Source organism: Salvelinus alpinus, chromosome 2 (genome assembly GCF_045679555.1).
Source record: "Salvelinus alpinus chromosome 2, SLU_Salpinus.1, whole genome shotgun sequence".
Taxonomy (NCBI): Eukaryota; Metazoa; Chordata; class Actinopteri; order Salmoniformes; family Salmonidae; genus Salvelinus; species Salvelinus alpinus.
Window position 1 is genome coordinate 118,804,208 of NC_092087.1, and position 13,846 is coordinate 118,818,053.

The window sequence follows — 13,846 nt, forward strand, 5'->3', positions numbered from 1 at the left end:
CTAAGACCTCTCTCAACCAGCTGTATAAGACCATAAACAAGACTGATGCTGGTACTGAGACCTCTTTCAACCAGCTGCATAAGACCATAAACAAACAAGACTGATGCTGGTACTGAGACCTCTCTCAACCAGCTGTATAAGACCATAAACAAGACTGATGCTGGCACTGAGACCTCTCAACCAGCTGTATAAGACCATAAACAAGACTGATGCTGGCACTAAGACCTCTCAACCAGCTGTATAAGACCATAAACAAACAAGACTGATGCTGGCACTGAGACCTCTCAACCAGCTGTATAAGACCATAAACAAGACTGATGCTGGCACGGAGACCTCTCTCAACCAGCTGTATAAGACCATAAACAAGACTGATGCTGGTACTGAGACCTCTCTCAACCAGCTGTATGAGACCATAAACAAGACTGATGCTGGCACTAAGACCTCTCTCAACCAGCTGTATAAGACCATAAACAAGACTGATGCTGGCACTGAGACCTCTCTCAACCAGCTGTATAAGACCATAAACAAGACTGATGCTGGCACTGAGACCTCTCTCAACCAGCTGTATAAGACCATAAACAAGACTGATGCTGGCACTGAGACCTCTCTCAACCAGCTGTATAAGACCATAAACAAGACTGATGCTGGCACTAAGACCTCTCTCAACCAGCTGTATAAGACCATAAACAAGACTGATGCTGGCACTGAGACCTCTCTCAACCAGCTGTATAAGACCATAAACAAGACTGATGCTGGTACTGAGACCTCTCTCAACCAGCTGTATAAGACCATAAACAAGACTGATGCTGGCACTGAGACCTCTCTCAACCAGCTGTATAAGACCATAAACAAGACTGATGCTGGCACTAAGACCTCTCAACCAGCTGTATAAGACCATAAACAAGACTGATGCTGGCACTGAGACCTCTCAACCAGCTGTATAAGACCATAAACAAGACTGATGCTGGTACTAAGACCTCTCTCAACCAGCTGTATAAGACCATAAACAAGACTGATGCTGGCACTGAGACCTCTCTCAACCAGCTGTATAAGACCATAAACAAGACTGATGCTGGCACTGAGACCTCTCTCAACCAGCTGTATAAGACCATAAACAAGACTGATGCTGGTACTAAGACCTCTCTCAACCAGCTGTATAAGACCATAAACAAGACTGATGCTGGCACTGAGACCTCTCTCAACCAGCTGTATAAGACCATAAACAAGACTGATGCTGGTACTGAGACCTCTCAACCAGCTGTATAAGACCATAAACAAGACTGATGCTGGCACTGAGACCTCTCAACCAGCTGTATAAGACCATAAACAAGACTGATGCTGGCACTGAGACCTCTCTCAACCAGCTGTATAAGACCATAAACAAGACTGATGCTGGTACTGAGACCTCTCAACCAGCTGTATAAGACCATAAACAAGACTGATGCTGGCACTGAGACCTCTCTCTCTCTGTGTATGTGTCTGCGTGTGTGTGTGTGTGTGTGTGTGTGGTGTCTGCGTGTGTGTGGTGTCTGTGTCTGCGTGTGTGTGTGTGTGTGTGTGTGTGTGTGTGTGTGTGTGTGTGTGTCTGCGTGTGTGTGGTGTATGTGTCTGCGTGTGTGTGTGTGTGTGTGTGTGTGTGGTGTCTCACCACTGAATTCTTTCTCCAGGTAGATCATAAACTCTCGTCTTCCCATCGAGTCGTTCAGAAGTTCCATGAAGTTGAAACTCCAGCTCTCCACTCTCAGCCTGGTTGGAGTGTCCACCCTGCACACACACACACACACACACACACACACACACACACACACACACACACACACACACACACACACACACACACATACACACACACACACGACACGACACGACACACACACACACACACGTTTTAAGTGTTAGGTGTGTATGTGTGTGTCTCTGTGTGTGTGTGTTTACATGTCAGTGTTGATGGTCCAGTGTGAGGTGTGTGTGTGTGTGTGTGTGTGTGTGTGTGTGTGTGTGTGTGTGTGTGTGTGTGTGTGTGTGTGTGTGTGTGTGTGTGTGTGTGTGTGTGAGGTGTTTGTGTGTGTTTACATGTCAGTGTTGATGTGTGTGTGTGTGTGTGTGTGTGTGTGTGTGTGTGTGTGTGTGTGTGTGTGTGTGTCTGTGTGTGTGTTTACATGTCAGTGTTGATGTGTGTGTGTGTGTGTGTGTGTGTGTGTGTGTGTTTACATGTCAGTGTTGATGTGTGTGTGTGTGTGTGTGTGTGTGTGTGTGTGTGTGTGTGTGTGTGTGTGTGTGGTGTGTTTACATGTCAGTGTTGATGGTCCAGTGTTGATGTGTGTGTGTGTGTGTGTGTGTGTGTGTGTGTGTGTGTGTGTGTGTGTGTGTGTGTGTGTGTGTGTGTGTGTGTGTGGTGTGTGTGTGTGTGTCTGTGTGTGTCTCTGTGTGTGTGTCTGTGTCTGTCTGTGTGTGCGTGTGTGTGTGTGTGTGTGTGTTGTGTGTGTGTGTGTGTTGTGTGTGTTGTGTGTGTGTGTGTGTGTGTGTGTGTGTGTGTGTGTGTGTGTGTGTGTGTGTGTGTGTGTGTGTGTGTGTGTGTGTGTTGTTACATGTCAGTGTTGATGGTCCAGTGTGAGGTGTCGTCAGAGATCCAGGGGTTGCTAGGGAGACAGCCTGACATGATGGGGTCATGGTGGAGGTACTGCTCACTGTACTTCATGAAGCTAAACACACACACACACACACACACACACACACACACACACACACACACACACACACACACACACACACACACACACACACACACACACACACACACAGAGTTAGCATCAATCTGCCTGAGGAGACGTCCATTAGAGGCTCATAGAGAGTGTGTTTGAGAATGTGTGTATGAGTGTGTGTTTATATGTGTGTGTGAGTATGTGTGTATGAATGTGTGTTTATATATGTGTGTGAGTAGGTGTGTATGAGTGTGTGTTTGTGTGTGTGGGGCATGAACTCTGATTGGTTAAGGATATGTATTAACTGATTGGTTAAGGTTAGGTATTAACTGAATGGTTAAGGTTAGGTATTAACTGAATGGTTAAGGTTAGGTATTAACTGAGGGGTTAAGGTTAGGTATTAACTAAATGGTTAAGGTTAGGTATTAACTGGATGGTTAAGGTTAGGTATTAACTGGATGGTTAAGGTTAGGTATTAACTGAATGGTTAAGGTTAGGTATTAACTGAATGGTTAAGGTTAGGTATTAACTGGATGGTTAAGGTTAGGTATTAACTGGATGGTTAAGGTTAGGTATTAACTAAATGGTTAAGGTTAGGTATTAACTGAGGGGTTAAGGTTAGGTATTAACTGAATGGTTAAGGTTAGGTATTAACTGAATGGTTAAGGTTAGGTATTAACTGGATGGTTAAGGTTAGGTATTAACTGAATGGTTAAGGTTAGGTATTAACTGAATGGTTAAGGTTAGGTATTAACTGGATGGTTAAGGTTAGGTATTAACTGGATGGTTAAGGTTAGGTATTAACTAAATGGTAAAGGTTAGGTATTATCTGGATGGTTAAGGTTAGGTATTAACTGAATGGTTAAGGTTAGGTATTGACTGGATGGTTAAGGTTAGGTATTAACTGAATGGTTAAGGTTAGGTATTAACTGAATGGTTAAGGTTAGGTATTAACTGGATGGTTAAGGTTAGGTATTAAGGTTAGGTATTAACTGGATGGTTAAGGTTAGGTATTAACTAAATGGTTAAGGTTAGGTATTAACTGAATGGTTAAGGTTAGGTATTAACTGAATGGTTAAGGTTAGGTATTAACTGTATGGTTAAGGTTAGGTATTAACTGGATGGTTAAGGTTAGGTATTAACTGATTGGTTAAGGTTAGGTATTAACTGAATGGTTAAGGTTAGGTATTAACTGAATGGTTAAGGTTAGGTATTAACTGAATGGTTAAGGATAGGTATTAACTGAATGGTTAAGGTTAGGTATTAACTGAATGGTTAAGGTTAGGTATTAACTGAATGGTTAAGGTTAGGTATTAACTGAATGGTTAAGGTTAGGTATTAAGTTTAGGTATTAACTGAATGGTTAAGGTTAGGTATTAACTGAATGGTTAAGGTTAGGTATTAACTGAATGGTTAAGGTTAGGTATTAACTGAATGGTTAAGGTTAGGTATTAACTGGATGGTTAAGGTTAGGTATTAACTGAATGGTTAAGGTTAGGTATTAACTGAATGGTTAAGGTTAGGTATTAACTGGATGGTTAAGGTTAGGTATTAAGGTTAGGTATTAACTGAATGGTTAAGGTTAGGTGTTAACTAAATGGTTAAGGTTAGGTATTAATTGAATGGTTAAGGTTAGGTATTAACTAAATGGTTAAGGTTAGGTATTAACTGGATGGTTAAGGTTAGATATTAACTGAATGGTTAAGGTTAGGTATTAACTGTATGGTTAAGGTTAGGTATTAACTGAATGGTTAAGGTTAGGTATTAACTAAATGGTTAAGGTTAGGTATTAACTGAATGGTTAAGGTTAGGTATTAAGGTTAGGTATTAACTGAATGGTTAAGGTTAGGTATTAACTGGATGGTTAAGGTTAGGTATTAACTGAATGGTTAAGGTTAGGTATTAACTAAATGGTTAAGGTTAGGTATTAACTGAATGGTTAAGGTTAGGTATTAACTGAATGGTTAAGGTTAGGTATTAAGGTTAGGTATTAACTGAATGGTTAAGGTTAGGTATTAACTAAATGGTTAAGGTTAGGTATTAACTGAATGGTTAAGGTTAGGTATTAACTGAATGGTTAAGGTTAGGTATTAAGGTTAGGTATTAACTGAATGGTTAAGGTTAGGTATTAACTGAATGGTTAAGGTTAGGTATTAACTGATTGGTTAAGGTTAGGTATTAACTGGATGGGTAAGGTTAGGTATTAACTGGATGGTTAAGGTTAGGTATTAACTGAATGGTTAAGGTTAGGTATTAACTGAATGGTTAAGGTTAGGTATTAACTGAATGGTTAAGGTCAGGTATTAACTAAATGGTTAAGGTTAGGTATTAACTGAATGGTTACGGTTAGGTATTAACTGGATGGTTAAGGTTAGGTATTAACTGAATGGTTAAGGTTAGGTATTAACTGAATGGTTAAGGTTAGGTATTAACTGAATGGTTAAGGTTAGGTATTAACTGGATGGTTAAGGTTAGGTATTAACTGAATGGTTAAGGTTAGGTATTAACTGGATGGTTAAGGTTAGGTATTAAGGTTAGGTATTAACTGGATGGTTAAGGTTAGGTATTAACTGGATGGTTAAGGTTAGGTATTAACTGATTGGTTAAGGTTAGGTGTTAACTGAATGGTTAAGGTTAGGTATTAACTGAATGGTTAAGGTTAGGTATTAACTGGATGGTTAAGGTTAGGTATTAACTGGATGGTTAAGGTTAGGTATTAAGGTTAGGTATTAACTGGATGGTTAAGGTTAGGTATTAACTGGATGGTTAAGGTTAGGTATTAACTAAATGGTTAAGGTTAGGTATTAACTGAGGGGTTAAGGTTAGGTATTAACTGAATGGTTAAGGTTAGGTATTAACTGAATGGTTAAGGTTAGGTATTAACTGGATGGTTAAGGTTAGGTATTAACTGAATGGTTAAGGTTAGGTATTAACTGAATGGTTAAGGTTAGGTATTAACTGGATGGTTAAGGTTAGGTATTAACTGGATGGTTAAGGTTAGGTATTAACTAAATGGTAAAGGTTAGGTATTATCTGGATGGTTAAGGTTAGGTATTAACTGAATGGTTAAGGTTAGGTATTGACTGGATGGTTAAGGTTAGGTATTAACTGAATGGTTAAGGTTAGGTATTAACTGAATGGTTAAGGTTAGGTATTAACTGGATGGTTAAGGTTAGGTATTAAGGTTAGGTATTAACTGGATGGTTAAGGTTAGGTATTAACTAAATGGTTAAGGTTAGGTATTAACTGAATGGTTAAGGTTAGGTATTAACTGAATGGTTAAGGTTAGGTATTAACTGTATGGTTAAGGTTAGGTATTAACTGGATGGTTAAGGTTAGGTATTAACTGATTGGTTAAGGTTAGGTATTAACTGAATGGTTAAGGTTAGGTATTAACTGAATGGTTAAGGTTAGGTATTAACTGAATGGTTAAGGATAGGTATTAACTGAATGGTTAAGGTTAGGTATTAACTGAATGGTTAAGGTTAGGTATTAACTGAATGGTTAAGGTTAGGTATTAACTGAATGGTTAAGGTTAGGTATTAAGTTTAGGTATTAACTGAATGGTTAAGGTTAGGTATTAACTGAATGGTTAAGGTTAGGTATTAACTGAATGGTTAAGGTTAGGTATTAACTGAATGGTTAAGGTTAGGTATTAACTGGATGGTTAAGGTTAGGTATTAACTGAATGGTTAAGGTTAGGTATTAACTGAATGGTTAAGGTTAGGTATTAACTGGATGGTTAAGGTTAGGTATTAAGGTTAGGTATTAACTGAATGGTTAAGGTTAGGTGTTAACTAAATGGTTAAGGTTAGGTATTAATTGAATGGTTAAGGTTAGGTATTAACTAAATGGTTAAGGTTAGGTATTAACTGGATGGTTAAGGTTAGATATTAACTGAATGGTTAAGGTTAGGTATTAACTGTATGGTTAAGGTTAGGTATTAACTGAATGGTTAAGGTTAGGTATTAACTAAATGGTTAAGGTTAGGTATTAACTGAATGGTTAAGGTTAGGTATTAAGGTTAGGTATTAACTGAATGGTTAAGGTTAGGTATTAACTGGATGGTTAAGGTTAGGTATTAACTGAATGGTTAAGGTTAGGTATTAACTAAATGGTTAAGGTTAGGTATTAACTGAATGGTTAAGGTTAGGTATTAACTGAATGGTTAAGGTTAGGTATTAAGGTTAGGTATTAACTGAATGGTTAAGGTTAGGTATTAACTAAATGGTTAAGGTTAGGTATTAACTGAATGGTTAAGGTTAGGTATTAACTGAATGGTTAAGGTTAGGTATTAAGGTTAGGTATTAACTGAATGGTTAAGGTTAGGTATTAACTGAATGGTTAAGGTTAGGTATTAACTGATTGGTTAAGGTTAGGTATTAACTGGATGGGTAAGGTTAGGTATTAACTGGATGGTTAAGGTTAGGTATTAACTGAATGGTTAAGGTTAGGTATTAACTGAATGGTTAAGGTTAGGTATTAACTGAATGGTTAAGGTCAGGTATTAACTAAATGGTTAAGGTTAGGTATTAACTGAATGGTTACGGTTAGGTATTAACTGGATGGTTAAGGTTAGGTATTAACTGAATGGTTAAGGTTAGGTATTAACTGAATGGTTAAGGTTAGGTATTAACTGAATGGTTAAGGTTAGGTATTAACTGGATGGTTAAGGTTAGGTATTAACTGAATGGTTAAGGTTAGGTATTAACTGGATGGTTAAGGTTAGGTATTAAGGTTAGGTATTAACTGGATGGTTAAGGTTAGGTATTAACTGGATGGTTAAGGTTAGGTATTAACTGATTGGTTAAGGTTAGGTGTTAACTGAATGGTTAAGGTTAGGTATTAACTGAATGGTTAAGGTTAGGTATTAACTGGATGGTTAAGGTTAGGTATTAACTGGATGGTTAAGGTTAGGTATTAAGGTTAGGTATTAACTGGATGGTTAAGGTTAGGTATTAACTGAATGGTTAAGGTTAGGTATTAACTGAATGGTTAAGGTTAGGTGTTAACTGAATGGTTAAGGTTAGGTATTAACTGGATGGTTAAGGTTAGGTATTAACTAAATGGTTAAGGTTAGGTATTAACTGGATGGTTAAGGTTAGGTATTAACTGAATGGTTAAGGTTAGGTATTAACTGAATGGTTAAGGTTAGATATTAACTGGATGGTTAAGGTTAGGTATTAACTGAATGGTTAAGGTTAGGTATTAACTGATTGGTTAAGGTTAGGTATTAACTGGATGGTTAAGGTTAGGTATTAAGGTTAGGTATTTACTGAATGGTTAAGGTTAGGTATTAACTGAATGGTTAAGGTTAGGTATTAACTGGATGGTTAAGGTTAGGTATTAAGGTTAGGTATTAACTGAATGGTTAAGGTTAGGTATTAACTAAATGGTTAAGGTTAGGTATTAACTAAATGGTTAAGGTTAGGTATTAACTGAATGGTTAAGGTTAGGTATTAACTGAATGGTTAAGGTCAGGTATTAACTGGATGGTTAAGGTCAGGTATTAACTGAATGGTTAAGGTTAGTTATTAACTGAATGGTTAAGGTTAGGTATTAACTGGATGGTTAAGGCTAGGTATTAACTGGATGGTTAAGGTTAGGTATTAACTGAATGGTTAAGGTTAGGTATTAACTGAATGGTTAAGGTTAGGTATTAAGTGAATGGTTAAGGTTAGGTATTAACTGAATGGTTAAGGTTAGGTATTAACTAAATGGTTAAGGTTAGGTATTAACTGAGGGGTTAAGGTTAGGTATTAACTAAATGGTTAAGGTTAGGTATTAACTGAATGGTTAAGGTTAGGTATTAACTGGATGGTTAAGGTTAGGTATTAACTGAATGGTTAAGGTTAGGTATTAACTGAATGGTTAAGGTTAGGTATTAACTGGATGGTTAAGGTTAGGTATTACGGTTAGGTATTAACTGAATGGTTAAGGTTAGGTATTAACTGAATTGTTAAGGTTAGGTATTAACTGGATGGTTAAGGTTAGGTATTAACTAAATGGTTAAGGTAGGGTATTAACTGAATGGTTAAGGTTAGGTATTAATTGAATGGTTAAGGTTAGGTATTAACTGTATGGTTAAGGTTAGGTATTAACTGAATGGTTAAGGTTAGGTATTAACTGGATGGTTAAGGTTAGGTATTAACTGAATGGTTAAGGTTAGGTGTTAACTAAATGGTTAAGGTTAGGTATTAACTGAATGGTTAAGGTTAGGTATTAACTAAATGGTTAAGGTTAGGTATTAACTGGATGGTTAAGGTTAGATATTAACTGAATGGTTAAGGTTAGGTATTAAGGTTAGGTATTAACTGAATGGTTAAGGTTAGGTATTAAGGTTAGGTATTAACTGAATGGTTAAGGTTAGGTATTAAGGTTAGGTATTAACTGAATGGTTAAGGTTAGGTATTAACTGAATGGTTAAGGTTAGGTATTAACTGAATGGTTAAGGTTAGGTATTAACTGATTGGTTAAGGTTAGGTATTAACTGAATGGTTAAGGTCAGGTATTAACTGAATGGTTAAGGTTAGGTATTAACTGAATGGTTAAGGTTAGGTATTAACTGAATGGTTAAGGTTAGGTATTAAGGTTAGGTATTAACTGAATGGTTAAGGTTAGGTATTAACTGAATGGTTAAGGTTAGGTATTAACTGATTGGTTAAGGTTAGGTATTAACTGGATGGGTAAGGTTAGGTATTAACTGGATGGTTAAGGTTAGGTATTAACTGAATGGTTAAGGTTAGGTATTAACTGAATGGTTAAGGTTAGGTATTAACTGAATGGTTAAGGTCAGGTATTAACTAAATGGTTAAGGTTAGGTATTAACTGAATGGTTACGGTTAGGTATTAACTGGATGGTTAAGGTTAGGTATTAACTGAATGGTTAAGGTTAGGTATTAACTGAATGGTTAAGGTTAGGTATTAACTGAATGGTTAAGGTTAGGTATTAACTGGATGGTTAAGGTTAGGTATTAACTGAATGGTTAAGGTTAGGTATTAACTGGATGGTTAAGGTTAGGTATTAAGGTTAGGTATTAACTGGATGGTTAAGGTTAGGTATTAACTGGATGGTTAAGGTTAGGTATTAACTGATTGGTTAAGGTTAGGTGTTAACTGAATGGTTAAGGTTAGGTATTAACTGAATGGTTAAGGTTAGGTATTAACTGGATGGTTAAGGTTAGGTATTAACTGGATGGTTAAGGTTAGGTATTAAGGTTAGGTATTAACTGGATGGTTAAGGTTAGGTATTAACTGAATGGTTAAGGTTAGGTATTAACTGAATGGTTAAGGTTAGGTGTTAACTGAATGGTTAAGGTTAGGTATTAACTGGATGGTTAAGGTTAGGTATTAACTAAATGGTTAAGGTTAGGTATTAACTGGATGGTTAAGGTTAGGTATTAACTGAATGGTTAAGGTTAGGTATTAACTGAATGGTTAAGGTTAGATATTAACTGGATGGTTAAGGTTAGGTATTAACTGAATGGTTAAGGTTAGGTATTAACTGATTGGTTAAGGTTAGGTATTAACTGGATGGTTAAGGTTAGGTATTAAGGTTAGGTATTTACTGAATGGTTAAGGTTAGGTATTAACTGAATGGTTAAGGTTAGGTATTAACTGGATGGTTAAGGTTAGGTATTAAGGTTAGGTATTAACTGAATGGTTAAGGTTAGGTATTAACTAAATGGTTAAGGTTAGGTATTAACTAAATGGTTAAGGTTAGGTATTAACTGAATGGTTAAGGTTAGGTATTAACTGAATGGTTAAGGTCAGGTATTAACTGGATGGTTAAGGTCAGGTATTAACTGAATGGTTAAGGTTAGTTATTAACTGAATGGTTAAGGTTAGGTATTAACTGGATGGTTAAGGCTAGGTATTAACTGGATGGTTAAGGTTAGGTATTAACTGAATGGTTAAGGTTAGGTATTAACTGAATGGTTAAGGTTAGGTATTAAGTGAATGGTTAAGGTTAGGTATTAACTGAATGGTTAAGGTTAGGTATTAACTAAATGGTTAAGGTTAGGTATTAACTGAGGGGTTAAGGTTAGGTATTAACTAAATGGTTAAGGTTAGGTATTAACTGAATGGTTAAGGTTAGGTATTAACTGGATGGTTAAGGTTAGGTATTAACTGAATGGTTAAGGTTAGGTATTAACTGAATGGTTAAGGTTAGGTATTAACTGGATGGTTAAGGTTAGGTATTACGGTTAGGTATTAACTGAATGGTTAAGGTTAGGTATTAACTGAATTGTTAAGGTTAGGTATTAACTGGATGGTTAAGGTTAGGTATTAACTAAATGGTTAAGGTTAGGTATTAACTGAATGGTTAAGGTTAGGTATTAATTGAATGGTTAAGGTTAGGTATTAACTGTATGGTTAAGGTTAGGTATTAACTGAATGGTTAAGGTTAGGTATTAACTGGATGGTTAAGGTTAGGTATTAACTGAATGGTTAAGGTTAGGTGTTAACTAAATGGTTAAGGTTAGGTATTAACTGAATGGTTAAGGTTAGGTATTAACTAAATGGTTAAGGTTAGGTATTAACTGGATGGTTAAGGTTAGATATTAACTGAATGGTTAAGGTTAGGTATTAAGGTTAGGTATTAACTGAATGGTTAAGGTTAGGTATTAAGGTTAGGTATTAACTGAATGGTTAAGGTTAGGTATTAAGGTTAGGTATTAACTGAATGGTTAAGGTTAGGTATTAACTGAATGGTTAAGGTTAGGTATTAACTGAATGGTTAAGGTTAGGTATTAACTGATTGGTTAAGGTTAGGTATTAACTGAATGGTTAAGGTCAGGTATTAACTGAATGGTTAAGGTTAGGTATTAACTGAATGGTTAAGGTCAGGTATTAACTGGATGGTTAAGGTCAGGTATTAACTGAATGGTTAAGGTTAGTTATTAACTGAATGGTTAAGGTTAGGTATTAACTGGATGGTTAAGGCTAGGTATTAACTGGATGGTTAAGGTTAGGTATTAACTGAATGGTTAAGGTTAGGTATTAACTGGATGGTTAAGGCTAGGTATTAACTGGATGGTTAAGGTTAGGTATTAACTGAATGGTTAAGGTTAGGTATTAACTGAATGGTTAAGGTTAGGTATTAAGTGAATGGTTAAGGTTAGGTATTAACTGAATGGTTAAGGTTAGGTATTAACTAAATGGTTAAGGTTAGGTATTAACTGAGGGGTTAAGGTTAGGTATTAACTAAATGGTTAAGGTTAGGTATTAACTGAATGGTTAAGGTTAGGTATTAACTGGATGGTTAAGGTTAGGTATTAACTGAATGGTTAAGGTTAGGTATTAACTGAATGGTTAAGGTTAGGTATTAACTGGATGGTTAAGGTTAGGTATTACGGTTAGGTATTAACTGAATGGTTAAGGTTAGGTATTAACTGAATTGTTAAGGTTAGGTATTAACTGGATGGTTAAGGTTAGGTATTAACTGAATGGTTAAGGTTAGGTATTAACTGAATGGTTAAGGTTAGGTATTAACTGGATGGTTAAGGTTAGGTATTAACTGAATGGTTAAGGTTAGGTATTAACTGAATGGTTAAGGTTAGGTATTAACTGAATGGTTAAGGTTAGGTATTAACTGAATGGTTAAGGTTAGGTATTAAGGTTAGGTATTAACTGGATGGTTAAGGTTAGGTATTAACTAAATGGTTAAGGTTAGGTATTAACTGGATGGTTAAGGTTAGGTATTAACTGAATGGTTAAGGTTAGGTATTAACTGAATGGTTAAGGTTAGGTATTAACTGAATGGTTAAGGTTAGGTATTAAGGTCAGGTATTAACTGAATGGTTAAGGTTAGGTATTAACTGAATGGTTAAGGTTAGGTATTAACTGAATGGTTAAGGTTAGGTATTAACTAAATGGTTAAGGTTAGGTGTTAACTGAATGGTTAAGGTTAGGTATTAACTGAATGGTTAAGGTTAGGTATTAACTGGATGGTTAAGGTTAGGTATTAACTGGATGGTTAAGGTTAGGTATTAACTGAATGGTTAAGGTTATGTATTAACTGAATGGTTAAGGTTATGTATTAACTGGATGGTTAAGGTTAATTATTAAGGTTAGGTATTAACTGGATGGTTAAGGTTAGGTATTAACTGAATGGTTAAGGTTATGTATTAACTGGATGGTTAAGGTTAGGTATTAACTGAATGGTTAAGGTTAGGTATTAGCTGAATGGTTAAGGTTAGGTATTTACACGCACACTATCCACCATCCCAGTCCCAACACCCTCGCAAAACCCAAATCTACTTGAAGGAAACAGCGCTCACTGATGCCCCTAGTGGCCGGTTTCACGTCAACTCCCGACATCCTCTGACATGGATGGACGTCAAATACTAACTTGTATCACGGGTGACCAAGCTATGTGTGTGTGTGTAACATACCTCTCAAGACAGATGGAGGACTTGACACGGTTTCTCCCCAAGAGCTCTGTGTGTGTGTGTAACATACCTCTCAAGACAGATGGAGGACTTGACACGGTTTCTCCCCAGAGCTCTGTGTGTAACATACCTCTCAAGACAGATGGACTTGACACGGTTTCTCCCCAGAGCTCTGTGTGTGTAACATACCTCTCAAGACAGATGGAGGACTTGACACGGTTTCTCCCCAGAGCTCTGTGTGTGTGTGTAACATACCTCTCAAGACAGATGGAGGACTTGACACGGTTTCTCCCCAGAGCTCTGTGTGTGTGTGTAACATACCTCTCAAGACAGATGGAGGACTTGACACGGTTTCTCCCCAGAGCTCTGTGTGTGTGTGTAACATACCTCTCAAGACAGATGGAGGACTTGACACGGTTTCTCCCCAGAGCTCTTCTACTGTGTTCAATCTGTAACCATCAAACACACGGTCAGAATAATAGTTGTTTGTTACACCGGTAGTAGTTAGGGTTAGTAGTAGTTCTACCGGTAGTAGTTAGGGTTAGTAGTAGTTCTACCGGTAGTAGTTAGGGTTAGTAGTAGTTCTACCGGTAGTAGTTAGGGTTAGTAGTAGTTCTACCGGTAGTAGTTAGGGTTAGTAGTAGTTCTACCGGTAGTAGTTAGGGTTAGTAGTAGTTCTACCGGTAGTAGTTAGGGTTAGTAGTAGTTCTACCGGTAGTAGTTAGGGTTAGTAGTAGTTCTACCGGTAGT

The 13,846-nt window shown here is 36.8% G+C and overlaps 1 protein-coding gene across 1 annotated transcript in view; it reads right to left on the reverse strand.

Moving 5' to 3' along the window:
• The window catches only part of LOC139568466 (regulator of G-protein signaling 11-like), a 126,274-nt gene that overhangs the window by 36,795 nt on the left and 75,633 nt on the right, over positions 1–13,846 (reverse strand). The window contains exons 11-13 of the mRNA XM_071390297.1: positions 13,484–13,545; positions 2,589–2,702; positions 1,649–1,764 (exon numbers count right to left, since the gene is read on the reverse strand). Of these exons, the coding sequence (XP_071246398.1) occupies positions 1,649–1,764; positions 2,589–2,702; positions 13,484–13,545 (292 nt within the window). The remainder of the gene's footprint in view (positions 1–1,648; positions 1,765–2,588; positions 2,703–13,483; positions 13,546–13,846) is intronic.